Genomic DNA, 18,751 nt, shown 5'->3' on the forward strand with positions numbered 1-18,751 from the left:
GGCATATTTAGCATTTTATTCCCATGTAAACATTTAGTAATATTTTTGTCAATTCTCAATATCTTGAAATTCCGTATTTATGCACTGTATAAATTAAAAATATTTCATTACACCATCACTCGTTTGACAAAGCTACTGTGTTAGCGAAACGCGTCACAAATTAATATTGAACTTTAGTTTAAATTAAAGATTTAAACAAATTAAATTGTTTTATCACTTAACCAAAATTAATAAAATGTAAAAATAGTAGATAAAATTGTAAATAATTTTGACGAAGAATCACAATCCGGTTCGTTTTGGACGAAATTATTCACACTTACACTGCTGCAACCTTCTATCTCTTCAAACTTAAGATTTCTTGAAGAGCTTTCCCAATAAAAATCGTCCCCACTTTCCGCAAAATGCCTTTCGAAATCAGTTTCGTCAGTATAACTTTCTCCACTTGAATCATCATCATTCAAATTTAAAATTAAGTTGTCGATTACCTGATCAAGAAGTGGCTCTTTCTCCATATATTCTTTCTTAAACTTTTTAGCATGATCACAACGTGATTTCCAGTCATCGACTGAAAAGTAATTGAAAAAATTGTCGTAGTATTGGATAATCTCATTAAATTTAAATAAAACATTTTTATCTGCTACATGTTTCATTGTGCCCCAAACTAATTCTATTGGATTGAGTTCCGGGTGATAAGGGGGTAATCTTAAAACGTCGAACCCGTTTGATAAAAATATATCGTCAATTTTGTATCATGTATTCATACAATTGAGGCTTCAGCATGCTATCGTCAAATGAAATATTCTGTTTCTCCATTACTTACTAGTTCCTGACCACACAAAACTTTCTTTTTTAATCTAATTCTAAACTCCACGTTGAATAAAATATATAAGAGTACAACAAATGAATCATTTCACGCCGAAATTTTTGCTACGGCTACGGCCAGTTGCGATGTGAACATCTTTTTGGCACAAAATCTGCTCTAGACATATTCTCAAAACTCAAGTCTCAAGCTACACTGATTAAGATAAAAAATACCTACATGCAACAACCAACATACTTGGTGCATTATTTTTACTTTTTAACGGTTTCAGCTGGTTCTTAAATTTTTTCACAACGCACTTGGTTGGAAAACCAATTCTATGGTTGTTTAAAATCGGAAATAAGATTGAATCTATTACGATTTTAGTCGCGTGCAAAAAACGTATAAAAATAGTGTTAGGAACCTAACCTAACCATGAGTGAGATGATTGATATTTTATTTAAATATTTAATGTGAGAAATTGTATCATACAGAAGAACATGATGTTTGCTTCTTTGGTATAATCTCATCAAATTTTATGAATTGTTTTCTTTTATCGGTAGGCTTCGTGTAATAACATGGTAAGATTTTCTTGGTTTTTCTGGGCGGCTTCGACTCAGATGGTGGTGGTATCAGTTTCATCGATCTCTTTTCTTCCTACAAAAAATAGTGTCACATTTACTATCACTATAATAAAGCCTCAGACGAGCTTATTAAATTTATATTTCACTACATTGACTTCATAGAGACACATTTTCTTCTCATAATAACGCGCATAGAATCGTAATTAATATTCTCAAATTTTTGATTAGCAACTTTTCAAGGGCTCAATAGTATATTTATTGAACAAAAAAAATACCAGTATAAATTATTTTGTGTCGTAGTTTGGGTTAAACATGGCGGCAGCTCTCATGTGGCCAAACCGTCTCTATGAAGCCACTGTAGTAGTCATAGATGTTATTTATAATAATTATTCACAATTTTACAATCTCAATGTAGATGGGTGTGAAAAAATTGGGTGTGTTTTATTTTTTTTATAGTTTTTAATTTTTAATGATTGAATTTAAAAAAAATATCTAAAAAGAGAAACTCACTTTTGGAGGACAACTTGCAGGTGGACATGGTGCTGGACAACAAGGCATTGGACAGCAGGGCATACAATATGATAAGCAACACGGCACATAATTCGGTATACAAACTGGTACGCTGCAAGGTTTATACACAGTGATACAGCAAGTCATACTTTTTTGTGATGTGATTTACTGTTAATTTTGCTATTATTTGAAGAGGGAATGAAAACTTGTTAAGATTTACGATGATTTTGATTATTTAATATTTCTGATATTATGGAAAGTGATAATTTGATTGATATGTCAATGTCACATAGTCAACCTACAATAACAGAAATACGAGCTACGAGTGACACAGCGCAGTAAGTATAGGGTCTCATAACAACCCAACTACTTTAGTTGGAAAAAAAATACATTATACTTATTTTTATATGTATTATTGGTATGAATTTAAAGATAAGAAACAAAATTTCACTTTTTAAACACGACATTATTTAAATTACGTTGACGGCACTCCTCAAACCGTTTGCGTACATTTTCAAAAACTTTTTGAAGAAGTGGTCGAGGCATACTCCCGATCTTTTGTTCACTATTGTTTCTAAAATTTGTTAAATTTCGTGGATTATTCTCGTAGACCACGCACTTAAGATAACCCCACAATAAAAAATCAGGTGAGGTCAAGTTAGGGCTACGAGGTGGCCATTCAATATCATATCTTCGTGAAATCACCTTTTCTGGAAACAACTGGTGCAATGCAGCTAAAGAGTTGTTAGTGGTGTGCGATGTGGCCCTATCCTGTTAGCCGGCTATACTGTTCACATTGCTGCAGTTGAGGCCCGAAAATTGCGTATTATGTCGACATAACGTGCAGAACCTAGAATCACCGCATGTCCTCTGTTATGTTCATAAAAGTAGGGCCCAATATTGTAGTTCACCGACATAGCGACCCATACGGTGATTTTTGGGTTATGCAACGAGCGTTTATGTAAGGTATGTGGATTCTCTTCTTCCCAAAAACGACAATTTTGGCGATTAACGTATCCATCCAGCTGAAAATATGCCACATTGCTGAAGAACATGTTGTTGAAATTTTTAAATATCTCTGCATTTATAAAATTAAATCTTTTAACTTAATCATTTTCATGTAGTGCTTGCACAATATGAATTTTATAGACCTTTCGGTGTAAATCAGATCGCATTATGCGGTGAATTGACGCTCTTGATAATAACAGTGGAGACTCACACTTTCGAGGCTGTCAGCTTACAGTATCTGTTACTGACTAAATGTTTCCAGGCGTTCTTTCTATCCTTGAATGAATTTCGCCAATAGTGTTTCCAGTGGTATTGATTGTCTCGATCCAAGCTAAAATTATTGCATTTTGAAGCTTCCGCAATGTTGCGAAGTCAATAATGTAACCGATATAACCATCGAGCTCTATAGTTTATTTCAGAAAGGTATAAAGTAATAAAACCTCATTAGGTATGCAAAGGGCCCACAGAATGACCCAACGAATATTTAAGCCACTTTCATAGTTTGGCATTGATTTCATTGTAATTTTTTTTTTATCAAGTGCAGGTAGTACCACCCGGGTTTGGGTCAATTTATGGATTTAACCTATTGTTATCCATTCACAAACTCTGAAAATAATGTGCCAAAGGCGTGCTAGTAGGATACTCGTAAAAGTACATATATACATAGTACATAGGTACACATAATTTTTATTGTACATTATACAGATATTAAATTATAAAAAATCATAAGATTTTTCATCATCTGAGGAACTGTCATCTCCTCTTGACGTTATAATTAACGGGTGGACGGTCCGATCTATCAAGTAGTCAAGATCCCACATTTTCTCCTTTTATTTATTGACATGCTGGACTGCTTTTCGCCAGTTCTTTGGTGTCACCTCCTTAATGGCTTGATCGAACAGTAGCTTAACGTCTTTCATTTTGAATGTCGTGTTGTGTCTTGCTACAAATCCTTTCATTTGCGCCCATATAAGTTCTATAGGATTTAGTTCGCAATTATATGGCGGTATGCGCAGCACATTTACACTATGTTTTTCTGCTATATCTTTCACGGCGTATTTCGTAAAAAGATGTTTGTGTAAATTTCATATAGCTAATAATTCTTTTTTTATCAAATTCAATACTTTTGGTGGTTAACCAGTCAATAATTTCTTGTTTTCTCCAAGATGAAGTTGGAATCTTCTCTATGCGTCGGTTGAGAATATATACATAACTACTACTGAATCAGCAGGAATATATTTTATCATTTCACCATAACAGTCTTCAAAAACATCCGAATCCATATCCTCGTGGTAATATCCCGTATGTCATGACTGAAAGGTTAGCAAACCTTCTTTTAAAAATCCCTCTTCGCTTCCAATATGGACGATTGACGAGCACTGGTTATATTTTTGCCTTACCACATTTTTGGTACTGTATAACCTTCATCAATCCACGTCTCATCAAGATAAAATATTTTCTTCTGCTCTGTTCTGTACTACTTTATACTTCTTAAGTATTTTCGTCGCCAGCAAACAATTTCATCACTTTCCAGTAAAAGTGCTTTACGTTTATGCTTTTCCCAGGTAAAATCCATATTTCTCAAAGTAGTCCATAAAAGTTTTTTAGTTATCAACGGAATACTGCCATCTTGGCCAAGCTCCATTAAAATCTTATCTAGGGTGGGTATTTCTTTTTTAAAATAAAAAGAGTGAACTTTTCTTCGAATTACATTTTTTGTGTCTTTGACTTTTACTGGTCTGCCTGGACTTTTCTTGGGAGGTTCTACTTGGCCTGCTATCTTTCTCTTCCGTAATAATTTAAAAACGGTGGACTTTCCAACTCCAGTCATTCGGGAATATCGGAACATCGTTTCTTGTACAGTAAATTTCGGGTAATTGTATTTTATACAATCGTGTACATTTAAAATAATAAGTTTTTCATTTACTGATTGGAGAATTATTGCAATATCTTCTCGTTGGTGTCATTTTATTTACACTATTTACGGCTTAACAGCAAATACTACAGCGTTAAACTAAACAAATATACTTATAAAAGTCTAAAATTTTGGGTAAGGCACCATTGCCCTTACGGCGCATGGTTAAGCCGAATTCGAAATAGGGTTGGAATTAGGCAGAGGCACTAATAGAAGGGTAAACGGTGCCTGTTAAACGTAAAACGTAACTGTATAATCTACTACCTAAGTAATCCCTATACAATATTTCGATATTGACACTTCAGGCCAGAAAACATACTTTTCCTAATTCTCTTACGCAATTACTTGAAATTTTAATATTACAAACAATACTATTTCAAGACTTACACCTCCTCTGGCCGACACCGAAATTGAGCCGAACTGGACGGAATGAATGACTATTTCATGTTTTCCTAACACCAAGAATTAGAATGTCATGTTTCTATTCTTCTTCTCATAATTGAAATTAAAGAAGTATGATAATGTTTGAATTGGAATTAAATTTTGAAAAGTTCAATTTAAGGTAGCGAATTGAAAATCACCATGTTACATTAGATGTTATCTTATTTCAGTTTTGAGGATAGGAGAAGTAGCAGTTGCTGCTGTATGGTCGATGGTATTAAATACAACTGAAATCCAAGCATACCTTAAATACTAATGAGAAAATACATCAAGTTGTTATAAATAACTGTTTCTAAGGCAATATTTATTGAATTTCAACTGTCATATTTGGTTCAAAATTTTCAGTGTAAAAAATCTATCTAAAATCATAAAAATGGGTTGTTTATCGTCTCCCAATTGTAAGCAACCATTTTATTTACCTTGCCCTCCTCCATGTCCTAGTATTTACGTACCTTTATTATATCCAATACCTCCAGCGTGTCCTCCTCCTGATCCGAACTGCTGTCGTGCTTGCGGACCAGCGTGTCCTCCTAACAGATCGGTATGTACATAAAACTCTTTTCATTTTTTTGGATAATAGATTTATAATAGACACAAATAAAATAATAAATTTGTGTTAGAAAATTCCAAGCAAACACATTTCAGGTCTCAATAACATGTACGTGTTATTTTAAAACAGAATTTTTGTTGTATTATAAACAATATTATTTAATGCTATGATAGTTTCTTTTTATTACAGTGTTGACCAAAAAGGAGTAATCGAGGTTAATAGTGGAAATGTATGATACTGTTTTTAAGTAAAAAAGTTGTACGTATTATAATAAAAATTTTAAATTAAATTGATTTTTAATGAGTATGCGGGAATTTTTTTCTACGTACGTTATAATCACGTTTTTTTCATAAAGAATATTATATCTGAATCGGTCAAAAAACGTGCAAACAAGTACTATAGCGGTTCATTTTTCAAGCTTTTGCGTTGAAAAAGTGACGTAACGTGTCATTGTTTAACGCAATTATAGAATTGTTTTATCAAAATAGTGTCCAATTAAAAGGAGTGTAGAATTATTATTAGTGATGGAGAATAATAGTGAAGAAAGTTTAAACTGCACACCATAAGACGTTGTTGAATCAGTAACTGCAGAGACTGTAAATCTTTTCCATGAGAAATCTAGGGAACAGTATTTGAAGGAATATAATTTTTTTAGGGAGTGGTGTATTACAAAAGGCATAAACAGCTTCGCAGAAAGAGTGTTTCTAGCTTACTTTGAAACTAAATCCAAAATATGTCCTCAACCTCGGCTTATTCAAAACTGAAAGGCACCCTAATGGTAAACAACGACGTAGACATCAGTAGATAGTCGAAGCTCATTGCATATTTGAAAAATAAATTATGTAGTTGGCTATAGACCCAAAAATTCTAAAACTTTGCCTGTGAAGAAATTAATAAGTTTCGGTTGCAAGCTCCAGACGATCATTGTCTCATGTATAAGACATAACAGGAAAAAATTTTAATGTAAGCTTAAATATCATTTGTAACATCTTTCAGGTTGCTTTAATATTCGGAATCACAGGAGAAATTATATAAAATGAAGTGTAACAATATTAATAATACCGGAAATTAATTATCACAGAACCTGATACAAAAACTCATGTTCAACGTAGATTTACTGTTATTGGTGAAATATCTGACAATAGATTAACCTTGGTAAACATTTATAAAGAATATAAAAACCAACCATAAATGTCAAAACTGAACATTTCTTTTTGCAGAATAGAAATGGAAAAGTAAAAATCCAAGCTGTAGGTACCTATACCTTTTCAAAAATTCAACATATTTGAATCTACCTATTCTAAAAAACTACAATGGACATATATTTTGACGCTCTTCGGCGTCTCTATTAGTGGATTCCGGTGGTGATATAATTCAACTAAAGAATCACGGTGGGTGGAAATCCAACACAGTTGCGGGGGGTTACATAGACCACTCAATTAAAAACAAAATAGATTCCGCATTGAAAATTTTAAGTAGAACATCTATTGTATCTAGAACAACATAGTAAATGTTCACGATCCTACCAACAATCCAATAAGTTCTAATACAACTATAGACAATGTTATTCCTTTAAACTTGATAAATGTTGTCAATTCAAGTACCAATAGTAATGTAACTTCTCCTTCACTTACAATTAATAATGCTCACAGTTGTACTTTCAATATTACTATTACAAAATAAAAATTGATAAAAGTTTTATAGAATTTTTTCAAGTCTACGGACGTAGAAAAATTTTTGTATGAAACTCGCGAGTAAAGTAAAACTTTTTTCACTCGTAGGAATAGGTCAAACCGTCCTACTCGTGAAAAAAGTATTACTTTACTCACTATTTCTTGGCATGTTCCTACGTATACTTTATTATAGTCTGATATTTTCATATAACATTTATACCTACGTTTTAATATTGAGTTCAAAAAATGTTTTCACAAAGCTCATAATTTTATAACACAACAATTTCTTCGGGCACTTGCATAATTTCTCAATACGCTTTTTTAAGCAAAATCTTCAGAAGCTGGCAATAGAATTTCTTTCATTCTGAACTAAGTTGGAATTTCTGGAACCATTTGGCGATATTCATACTGAATATACTGTTCACATCACAAGTACTCAAGGTTTACAGTTTAGCTTCAGTCTCTGAAGACGATAACTCGGTTATCGAAACTGTCAGACTGTGTAATTGTGAGTGTTGGTGTAGTGATGGTGTAAGCAGTGTATTCAGTATCTTTCATTCTTGATTCTTTTGGAATGATTAAAAGCTACAAGAGGAATATAGAATCGTAAGTAAGTCGTAAGTAAAAACAATCGAGTTTTGTCGAAGCATTGACACCTCAATGGTCACCTAAAGGTCGCTTGACATGATAAAAGTCAACGTAATGCAAGACGCAATATTTCTTTATCAAAAGCAAGCGCAGACGAAGTTCAGCTGATTGATTTCTGCAAAATCTCGCACTTTATCGGTTTGGTACCATTTTTATTGTACGTTTTCTCGTCAAATTCTATAGCTAAACTTACGTTATACCTTATTCTATTTAGCCAGGTTAGGTTAGGTTAAGCATCCAGGCCCACCATCGCCTGGATGCTTTTTTCTATCCATTAGACTCCAAAAGCAAGGCAGTAGCAGATATAACTATTCCCCGTGATATATTAACTACTTTTTTCTCGTTTAATTCAATTAGCATGCAATTCAAATTGCATGCAATTTCTTGCATATTGTCTTGCATCATGTCAAGCGGCCTTAAGGACATAGGTTTGACAGAGAGTGCAACGTGCAGATTCTAATGATTAGGAGACGAGATGAACCTTCTACCCATATTCCCTCGAAGCATGAGACAGTACGGAACTCCAGAGCATTATACCTGGGAACATATGCAATAGAAGGTGAAGATCTTCGGTAACTACAGCCATCCCACATTGTAAACTTTCTAAAAGAAGTTTGATTATTATACATCGAGCATCCTCAGTGCTGTGGCAAGAAAAGGGAGCTCGATGGACCCTTTGGGTCCAAATCACAGCCTACGTAATCATACAAGGTCGTTTTTACATTAATCCTTTTGGATGTTTCACAAAATTTTATTGGCCAAAATATCAGTTCATTTATCTTTCTCTACATACAATCGTCAAATAATCGAATTAAACGTTCAAAATGATTTGTTCTTTAATACGTCGTCAAAATAAATAGCGCATCACGCTGAAGTTTGAAAAAAACATATGAAGATTTCTCCCAAAAAAGAAACGTAAGGTTGTTGAGTGCTTTGATCTCGGAGACAATTCAATTATAATACTAGCCTGTAACTTTAACTAATTTGTGAATATTGGGTAGGTATATCAAAGAATATGCACCTAAGTTACTAAATTTGCGAACATATTGTCTATTAAGATTATGATTTAGAAACAATCAACAATCATCGCTGAAACTGATGTTCGTCAAAAGTTTCGGGATTGTAATCTCGGTAAAACAAGGTTACACAAAACTCTGTTGTAATCATCCTCATAGAAGAATTTGCATATTATAGAGATAAAAAATTTATACATTTTGAGTATGTTTATTATAGTTTATTATATGACCTACCCGTCTGTTCTTTCGCTAAGATGGTATATTTTGTTGTAAATTTTCCCAAACATCCAATTTCAGCAAAATAACTTAGTACTCTGAACAATCATAAAACTTTTTCATCAAATCAAACTGACGTAGTCTTAATTCTAGTAAAAAAATTCTAATTTTCGTTTTCGTGAAAACAGACTTAGCAAAAATGGAAAGTAAAATTTCTTTCTCCCATGTTCTTTTTGTATACCTAGAAATATAAAATCACGCTTGTAGAATCTCATTCCTGTTAATTGAGGATTGGAACGGTGTTACAAGCTCTTCTCACTATTCCTCCTAAAAGGGAGAACTATTACGATAAAGCATCTTACTGTAAGCAAGTTATTATTATTTTCACAAAATCCGGATTACTAGTTTTCGGAAAGTCATTAAAAATATTCACCATTTGATTCTAAGGATTATATCTATCCTTTTAATGGGATTTAAACATATTAAAAATTTTTCCCTTGAAGATAAAACGGACCGGTTTTTCCGATTATTCGATTTGATAATAAAAATAACGCCCACTTCATAAATTCTAATTGACGTTCATGACGTTTTGCTACTTTCATTAGTATCACTTTGAAGTTAATTGGAAAATATTTGTTTTATCGTCAAAATTTGTTGTGTTTCTCCCATAATTAGTTTAAAAATACGCGTTTATAGATAAAATGGATCAATATTATCAAGGTAAATCATTTTGATGATACATAATAAGGTATGCTAAATGGTAGGTAGGCATTATTTGTATACGTTCATATCCCTCATATAACATTTGTGATAATAACTATCATATTATTTTCAAATATGTGTAGATACTAAGATTTTTAAAAAGCAATAGTTATTTATTATGATTAACAGATATTTTTTGATACTAAGAACATTGAAAAAAATTACGATGTGTGAACTGTCATTTTATATGATATCAATTTAATTTTTTTGCATTTTTTGCTCAGGAGGAGAAGAAGAAATACAATGTGACTGTTCGCCAGATGCTGCTTGTCAGCAGTACCAAAACGGTAAGAAGCTTTTGATTATATACGAGTATTTTGGGATTGAACTTAAGACTATCTAACACAGAAAGATAAAACATTACATTCATAAATACTTTGAAAATACAATCCATGATTGCTTAAAACGACGAAATGCATGAGAAAAAAACGAAATATTATCTTCCTTGTGGCGGAGGATTATAGAGGCAAGGCTATTAAAACCTGAGACACTATTTCGGCATTAGCGCTCCATAAAGTTTTATGTTTGTTGGGCAAACTCTCAAATATTCAATATTTATGACTAAAATGCCAATTTCATCATGATTTTTGACTTTTTGTATTCATCTTTAATTCAATATTATACGATGTATATCTTTATTCACGCGTTAGTAACAAGTCTCAAAAAGTTTTACACAAAATTTCAACTTGCTGCTTCGATCCATTTTATTATAGTAGAGCTCGAACGACCCCTCAGTCATGTTGTTTTCAAAAATGTCTCAAATGTTTTACTAAAGATGGATTAAAGCACCAGATATATCAAAAACAGAATGGAGTCTGTTTACGGTGATTTGTGTCACATCATAGGCGACTTCACATTTTAACTAGTCAGATCGCGTTATTACAATATATCGATCTATAACTAGAGTACGGTAGACTTGTCTGAAGGAGATTTAAAATAAAAGAACATTATCCGTTTCAACAAATTATAGTTTTATTGCAACAAGAACATTTACTGTGAAATATGAACAAAGTCATTGTCCTTTAGCATAGCTACATGTTCATACTGCGTTGCTCTCCAAAGTCCTTGTAATTGCAGTATAATCGCAGTATTTACGATAACCTATAGCTTGGGGCTGGTTCTAATTTCTCCTGTAATCTAGTAGGAATAGTGTGGATCTCATTTGAAAATTACTTTTTCTACGTCCGTTATAATATTTACGTTTTTTATCATTCATTTGCATTCATAAAGAACGTAATTTAGAAATCGGTCAAAAAACGTAAAAAAGAGTACCGTAGCGACTCATTTTTTTCACATTTTTGCGTTGAAAAAAAATGACGTAACGTGTCATTTTTTAACGCAATTATAAAATTGTTTTAAACGCTGAAAACGCTCTATTTCTCAAGTAAATTCGTTTCTCCTTTAAACTGTCACACTTTTATTTCTTGGTAATCGTTCAAGAAAATTCGTTTTGTGTCTAATTATAAGCAGTGTAGTATTATTATTAGTGTTGGAGTGAAGAAAGTTTAAACTACACACCAGAAGATGTTGTTGAATCGGCAACTGCAGCGACTACGAATCTTCTCCCTGAGAAATCCAAGGAACAGTATTTGAAGGAATATAATTCTTTTATTGAGTGGCGTACTAAATAAGGCATAAACACAGAAAGAGTGTTACTAGCTCACAGTTGTATTTTTAATATTACTATAACAAAATAAAAATTGATATAAGTTTTGTCGAATTTTTTTAAGTCTACGGACGTATGAAGGATTTTGTATGAAACTCGTGAGTAAAGTAACTCGTAGGAATAGGTCAAACCGTCCTACTCTTGAAAAAAGTATTACTTTACTCACTTGTTGCATAAATAACTATTATATAACCAATAATGTACATTTTAATATTTATTTTAGATGAAGAATTGAATTGCGAATGTTCACCGTCAGCACCTTGTCAGCAACGTAAGTATCTATCGTTAATTGTTTGTTTGTATTTATAAGTGAAAAAAAGTATTCGGTTTAGGATTATAATAACATTCTGTTAGCATTTTAGAAATCGTAGAATCCGTTTATCGAACTACCAGATGCAGCAATCTAGTATTTCGGTTTTACCAATAATTGGATGGAAATACAATTCAGCATAGATTCGAATGTTCCCAATCATTTTCGTGTATGGAAAAATTGTTGTTTTTGCCATGCGTATAATGTACATTCTAATAATATGTCTTAAATTAATTCTCGGCTACAACTTGCACACATAGGTTTGTTATTTCTACATACACATTGATCAACACTTTCCTTTATTTGTTTTCGTTTTTGAAATGATCTTTGCCACTCAGATTGCTACTTAAGATACTTTTCATTTTGATATATGCTTTCACCTCACTATATACCACACTATTCATTATATGTACATCACATCAAACCTGTGCGAATACCACAAATAATTATTGTTATGCATGTTTATATTTATTCAATTTTTATATATATTTAAATTAGGAACTGTATTTTGATATTGTTAAGCTGATCGAGGAAATGATAAGGTTGACTTTAGCTTAGATTATGTTATCTTAATTCACGGAAAACTTTGAAAAAAATCTTTTCCTATTAAATACGATATGTTTTTATAATCAAGAGAAACTACTTTTCGTGTAATGTATAAATCCAACAAGCCGAATCAGAAGCCATCCTATCCAAATATTGATAAAACTGAAAGTATTAATTGCCAATATCTGGTACTGCAGTAAATGGATTCTAAGACTTGGAAAACGCTAAATTAGCATATTATGACTCTAAAGAGAACAGATACAGTATTTCCTAATATATTGAATTGTTAAGGGCGAAAAGAAACATTTTCTGGTATAACTTCCACCTCTTTATGTGTAGTAAAATTGAATAATTATTTCAACATTTACAGAAATCTGCAATTTTCACCCCTATTTTTAACTTTCAGCTCAAGACTTAACTTGTGCCTGTTCAAAAGATGCAGAGTGTAAGAAATGTGAGTTTATTTTTTTATACTCTCCACAATAGTAATAATTTCCAAATAAATAATTTAATATAATTACTCATGTAACTCTTTTGCAGCTCCTGAAGAGAAGCAATTATTGGAACTTACGGACATAGGTGAGTTGCGAGAAATTGAAAATAGCATAATACTTTTGTTTTCGCCATGAATCCTTATGGATAATTCAAAAATATGGTAAATGAATTTTTATAGCAACCCAATACATCTCAAACCATCAGGTGTTTGAAGTTTGAAGCCGTTTAGGCTTCTCACCCTCGTTCCTTTAGTGAGTTCGTGTTTGAATTGTATTTCGTGAAGCATGGAACTTTAGCAGTACATTAAGTTTTATTCGAATTTAAAAAATATTGTCAAAAAATCTGTCTCTTTCCTTGACCGTGAGATAAAAATTCAAAGTTCTCAATGTCTATGTATCTAATTTCCCTACCAGATTTATCACCATGTAACTAGGCTCTTCCTGTAAATAATAAATGTAGTGAAATGGAAATATTTCGACAGAAAAAACCACGATAGAATCGATGACAGCCAATTCGAAAGAAGCTACAGAAATACTTCAAATCGTGCGGAAAATTTGATGCTTTTTACATTGTTTCTAACAAATTAATTTACCGTATTTTCCTCATATATAATGAAATATTTGCTCAATTTTTTACAAGGATATTTTCAATAAGTCTCTTTCTTAACCTCAAAGTTTTCGAGAAGAATATTGAAAATAATTTTTTTTGTTTCACTTATTTACACAGAAATTTATCGACTTTTTCCATCAACCCCTAGTTGAAATATTTTATTACTCAACATATTCTCCTCTTAATTGGATACATTTATTACAGCGAACCTTCAACATCTCTACACCTTTCAAAAAAAAGTTGACATCCACAGCTTTTAGTACCCCCTCGTTGGAATAAAATTTACGACCTTCTAAACTTTTTTTCAGTTGAGGAAAGAGATGATAGTCGGACGGAGCCAAATCTGTAGAATAAGGGAGGTGTTCTAGTAATTCAAACACCTTTGGATAGCTTTCCGCGTCTTTTCTCTTCAATTTTTCCCGTAGAGTAGTCAGTAATGTCGAATAGTAATTTCCAGTTATTGTTCTACCCTTATCTCATGATTATTCCATGGCAATCCCAAAAAATTGAAGCAAGAACTTTTCCAGCAGATTTTTGGACACGAAACTTCTTAGGTCTTAGGAGAACCAGAGTGTCGCCATACCATCGATGCTTTGTTTCTGGATCGTAGAAATATACCCAAGTCTCATCCATAGTAACAATTCGGTTTAAGAAGTCTACGTCGTTTTCAAATCGAGCACAGATTGAACGCGATGCTTCTACCCTTGCACGCTTTTAGCCAACATTCAAACATTTGAGGATCCATTTTGCAGCATTTTTTCTCATGTCCAAACTGACGTGAACTATATGATGAACGTGTTGGTTTGAAATATTCAGTGCATCTGATATCCGCTTTAGCCCAATTCATGGAACTGGTCTAGGCTACCTAGATATCAATACATCCTCGTATAGCGTTTATCACATTATCCTATTTTCAACCAATCAAATCTTGAGCTTCTTGTTTACAATCTTTTTATTTTCATTATTATAAACTGGATTATTTCCATTCAACTTAATTCATCACTGAATTGGTCGTAAATATCTTTCAAAGTTGTATTTCATCTCGGAAGACAAAGATAAAGTGTCTTTTTTCTAGTAACTTTTCAAATATTGATATATTTGAATTATTGAAATTATTAAATTAATATAAATAGACTAAATAAAGTCGTAGGTAGATAAAAATTTGATTAACATTTTCACCAAGAAATTTGAGTTCTCTCATTAAAAATAAGAGGATATTATCATAAGCCAAAAGCCAGTAACCAATTTCAGGTGGTTATTTTAAAAAGTGACGAAACTTTCTACAGTAAATACTCTATACCTATTGAAAATGAAAAGCCACTTCTGGTAGCCCTGTGTGGGCTGGGTAGACTACTCTAAAATTTTAAAGAGGGTAAGAAATAAGATTTATTTTAGTTAGACATAAAATTTTAGCCATACCATTTACATATCTCCTAATTGTTGACAAAACGCTATAAATATTTGTAAAAAAATCCATTATTGTAGAATGTAGAACTGAGTGTAAATGATAAAAAGTCTATAGAGTACGAGTCTGAAGTATTATATAATGAAGTAGGCAAATCAACACACGTAGAAATATACCTCACGATACTTTAAAATTGTCTTTACACGAATATATTGTCAATCTTTAAGAAAAAAAATTCTTTTGCAATACTTTAGTATAAAATATTTATTTTGATAGCAAGATCGACGCACGAGTAAAACGGAACTGCACTCTACACGAAGTCCGATCTGTACAAGCCATTTTGTACGAAGCCGAGATTGGCGGACTTCGGACAGAGATGATTGTACGAAGTCGACTCTGTACAACGCTGGTTGTACGGAGTCGGAGCATCGATACTTACTCGGTAATGAGCGCGCTATTAAGATGTTATTAAACCCAAACGTAGTTATTGTGATTGAAAGTATGTTCTCCGGCTAGTTGGCTACCATCTATTGTTAGGTTAGGTTAGGTTGCGTGTACTACTTCGGAATAACGCGCTCATTACCGAGTGAGTATCGATGCTCCGACTCCGTACAACCAGCGTTGTACAGAGTCGACTTCGTACAATCATCTCTGTCCGAAGTCCGCTAATCTCGGCTTCGTACAAAATGGCTTGTACAGATCGGACTTCGTACAAATTCATTGTACGAAGCTCGACTCCGTACAAGATCGGGCTTGGGACGTAACATTTATACCTATGTTAGGACCTTCGACATGTAAAGTAAGAAATATAAAAGTCACAGGTACAGGTAACAGCGATGTACCTTCTATGAATTGTTCTAGAGAATATCCACGTCCAAGGTACAGAAAAATCTTTCAAAACTGATGTTTTAACAAGATTAAGAAAAATCTATTGCATTACGAGTATGTGTTATTTTAAATCTACGTCTAATGAAGTCTACAGATGCCCAATAAGCTCTCTCTCTCTTACTCTAATCCGTGGGTTTCTAAATTACTGTCTTACTTGCACTCGCTCGGACACGTTTTTTGCTCTGGCAGATTTTTGGTGATTGAATTTCGTTCTGGCATTGTGTATTATTAATTATTTATTTATTTCATTCATTCCATTAAAATTGGAAGGCTGATGAAATGACAAAAATGGATTTTTTTTTATAAATATTTATAGCGTTCTGTCAAATTAGGAGAGAGGTAAATGTTCTGGCAAAAATTCCATGACGACAAAATACTGTCGAAAGAAATATCCTAAAATTTTATAATTGATACTTTAACTAAAATAAATCTTATTTCTTTCTTTCCTCAAAATTTTAGGTTAATCTACCCTGGTCACACAGGGCTGCCAGAAGTGGTTTTTGATTTTCAGTAGGTGTAGAAGATTTACTGTAAAAAGTTCCGTGACTTTTGAAATACCACCTACCAGGTTCTTCCTCTATCACATATTACTTATAAGGACTGGGCATTTTTTTATGTTTATGACATGGGCGTAGATAAACAATAAGGTATTTCTCATTTGAACTAGATAAAATATAATTATTTCATTCTAAAATACAAAAATTATTTCAGATGAAGTTCATGAGTCGGAACATTCTATTGCATTTATTTATTTATAAGTCTTTGAAATTTCTTTTAGATCTATGAATGCAAGTCTTCAGATTTTGATCATAGTTTCTACTTTTTTATGAGTATGAATATCAATTTTAACTAGTTTGATATAGTAGAAACTAAATAACAGGGCTTTTCAAGTGGTTACCTTGCAGCCAAATCCTATTTTAAACTTAACAAATATTTTTAATACGAATTGTCACTCCGGACAAAAAGCTACTAGTAGAAATTCTGGATAACCTTTATGTATTTTTATTATATTATTATAAACAGTTTATTTTAGTTTTAACAAGTACAATTATAATTTTAAAATTCAATTTAGGTTTACTGAGGCCTGAAATTAAACAAATAGATGTAGATCCACTACTAGAAGAACCTTATTCAAATGTAGATATTACGAGTTCTCAAGTTCTTATGGTTGATGTACCTGGAGAAGGCGAAGCGACAGGTAAATTTATCTTCATTTACTTGATTACCATGCTTGGATTTTCCATTTTTAATTAGGCACCGAATATTAACAAGACAACTTGTTCAAGCTAGTGGAATTATTCTTTTTAATAACACCTAGATTCACATAAACTACAATTTTTATAGGACGAGGTTAGTATCCACTTTGTATTGTAATGTTGTTTGATATGTACAGTTTTCGCTATCACAAATGAAACAATATTTGATATTGCTCTTGATAGTTTGTCATGTCTTTTGTCATAAGTTAGCTATTTTCTTACCTAAGATTCTTTCTGTACATAAAAAGTCGATTTGTTTGTCATTTCTTTCAGATTATCTGAGAATGCATCCACATTTTAAATTTCAATTATATTTTTGCTGTCTTTGAAACTATTTTTCTAATTTTTGTTTTAAGATGTATGAATATCCAAATAATTTTTTCATACTTTTGTAACTTTTTTGAACCAAAGATCGTGTATTTTAAATCAGGAGTATTGTTATCATTTCTCAAATGTTTCTCACTTAAATTCCACATTTTCAATTTATTAATATAAACGATGTTTCCTCTACCAATCTCATTTTATTATTTCGTATAACATATTATTAATATTTTAGATGGCGCTACTGACACGATACTGTACGATCCCGACGAACTGTTTATGTTTATTGCACCTCAAAGTCACAATTTAACTGTCCAAAGACAAAGATTATTAGATTGTTACATTGAAGATCTATCACTCAGTGAAGTAGAAGAAGCAGCTGTTGCTTTGAGATTGCTAGTAAATTTGTTTAGACAGAGAAGAATGGATATGAATAAATTGGTACCATTATTTAATCTCATTAAAGGAGATGGACAAGGGGGAGATCTTCTAGGCTGTGGTTGTCCTCCTCAATAATATGATAATTTTTGCTTCCAAAATAAATTTTTATATTAACAATGATTGTTTTTATTCTACTAGCTTTTCAGATTATAAGTTTGCTTAAACTATTTATTGAAAATGAATTAAATTTTATCAAACAACGTTCGATTAGGTTTAACCTAACTGGAATAAGTTTTCAAAAATATTTGATTTCGGAACGACCTTAGAAAAATTGGGATCTATAGCGAGAAAATGTTACGAGACGTCAGAAATTAAAAACAGTATGAGTGAAGCCAAAAGCAAAAATGAATCAGTTAAAATACGACTTTTTGTGGCTGAAAGTAGATAAGAGTATTCTTGTGTGATTAGAATATCTCTGTAGTACAACGCATAATTATAAAGTTTCTCGAAAACGAGAAATCAGCCGAAATTCACTAAAGACTGCTTGCCTAGGAGTAGAAGTTTGGTGAAATAAACTCAGGCAAAATCGTGAACGTGTAGCGATTCATGCTCATTCTCATCCTCCTCAAACTAATGTGATTAATGACAACATTATACGTGATTATGAGCTTATCGAACAAGATCGAGTCTTCATAGTGCTTCATATGTCGAAAGAACAAGATCAAATATTCATTTAATTATAAACATAACAC

General features: G+C 32.3%; 2 protein-coding genes and 1 long non-coding RNA gene across 3 annotated transcripts; 2 read left to right on the forward strand and 1 right to left on the reverse strand.

The window, feature by feature from the left end:
* Positions 1–1,253: 1,253 nt before the first annotated feature.
* On the reverse strand, positions 1,254–2,190 carry LOC130891332 (small proline-rich protein 2H-like). Its single transcript, XM_057795982.1, has 2 exons — positions 1,894–2,190; positions 1,254–1,456 (listed from the first exon to the last, which is right to left on the reverse strand). Exons 1-2 carry the CDS (start codon positions 2,038–2,040, stop codon positions 1,286–1,288), a joined length of 318 nt encoding a protein of 105 aa, XP_057651965.1. The 5' UTR covers positions 2,041–2,190; the 3' UTR covers positions 1,254–1,285.
* Positions 2,191–5,519: 3,329 nt separating this feature from the next.
* On the forward strand, positions 5,520–6,096 carry LOC130891361 (uncharacterized). The gene is made up of 2 exons (XR_009058889.1): positions 5,520–5,798; positions 5,997–6,096. It is a non-coding gene; the product is annotated as an uncharacterized LOC130891361 (long non-coding RNA).
* A 3,836-nt stretch (positions 6,097–9,932) lies between these two features.
* Positions 9,933–18,176, forward strand: LOC130891257 (uncharacterized). The gene is made up of 7 exons (XM_057795890.1): positions 9,933–10,080; positions 10,347–10,409; positions 12,012–12,059; positions 13,051–13,098; positions 13,185–13,223; positions 17,114–17,239; positions 17,854–18,176. The coding sequence occupies exons 1-7, from the start codon at positions 10,062–10,064 to the stop codon at positions 18,132–18,134; spliced, it is 624 nt and encodes a 207-aa protein (XP_057651873.1). The 5' UTR covers positions 9,933–10,061; the 3' UTR covers positions 18,135–18,176.
* Positions 18,177–18,751: the final 575 nt, after the last annotated feature.

This window comes from Diorhabda carinulata, chromosome 3, assembly GCF_026250575.1.
Source record: "Diorhabda carinulata isolate Delta chromosome 3, icDioCari1.1, whole genome shotgun sequence".
Lineage (NCBI taxonomy): Eukaryota > Metazoa > Arthropoda > Insecta > Coleoptera > Chrysomelidae > Diorhabda > Diorhabda carinulata.

Excerpts from the sequence above, each read along its gene's own strand:
- LOC130891257 (XM_057795890.1), top strand. Across the intron at positions 12,060-13,050 it reads GTCAGCACCTTGTCAGCAAC|CTCAAGACTTAACTTGTGCC; the intron begins GTAAGTATCTAT and ends TTTAACTTTCAG. Across the intron at positions 17,240-17,853 it reads TGGAGAAGGCGAAGCGACAG|ATGGCGCTACTGACACGATA; the intron begins GTAAATTTATCT and ends TTAATATTTTAG.
- LOC130891332 (XM_057795982.1), bottom strand. The coding sequence starts at position 2,040 with ATGACTTGCTGTATCACTGTGTATAAACCTTGCAGCGTACCAGTTTGT. Across the intron at positions 1,457-1,893 it reads CTGCAAGTTGTCCTCCAAAA|GAAGAAAAGAGATCGATGAA; the intron begins GTGAGTTTCTCT and ends TATTTTTTGTAG.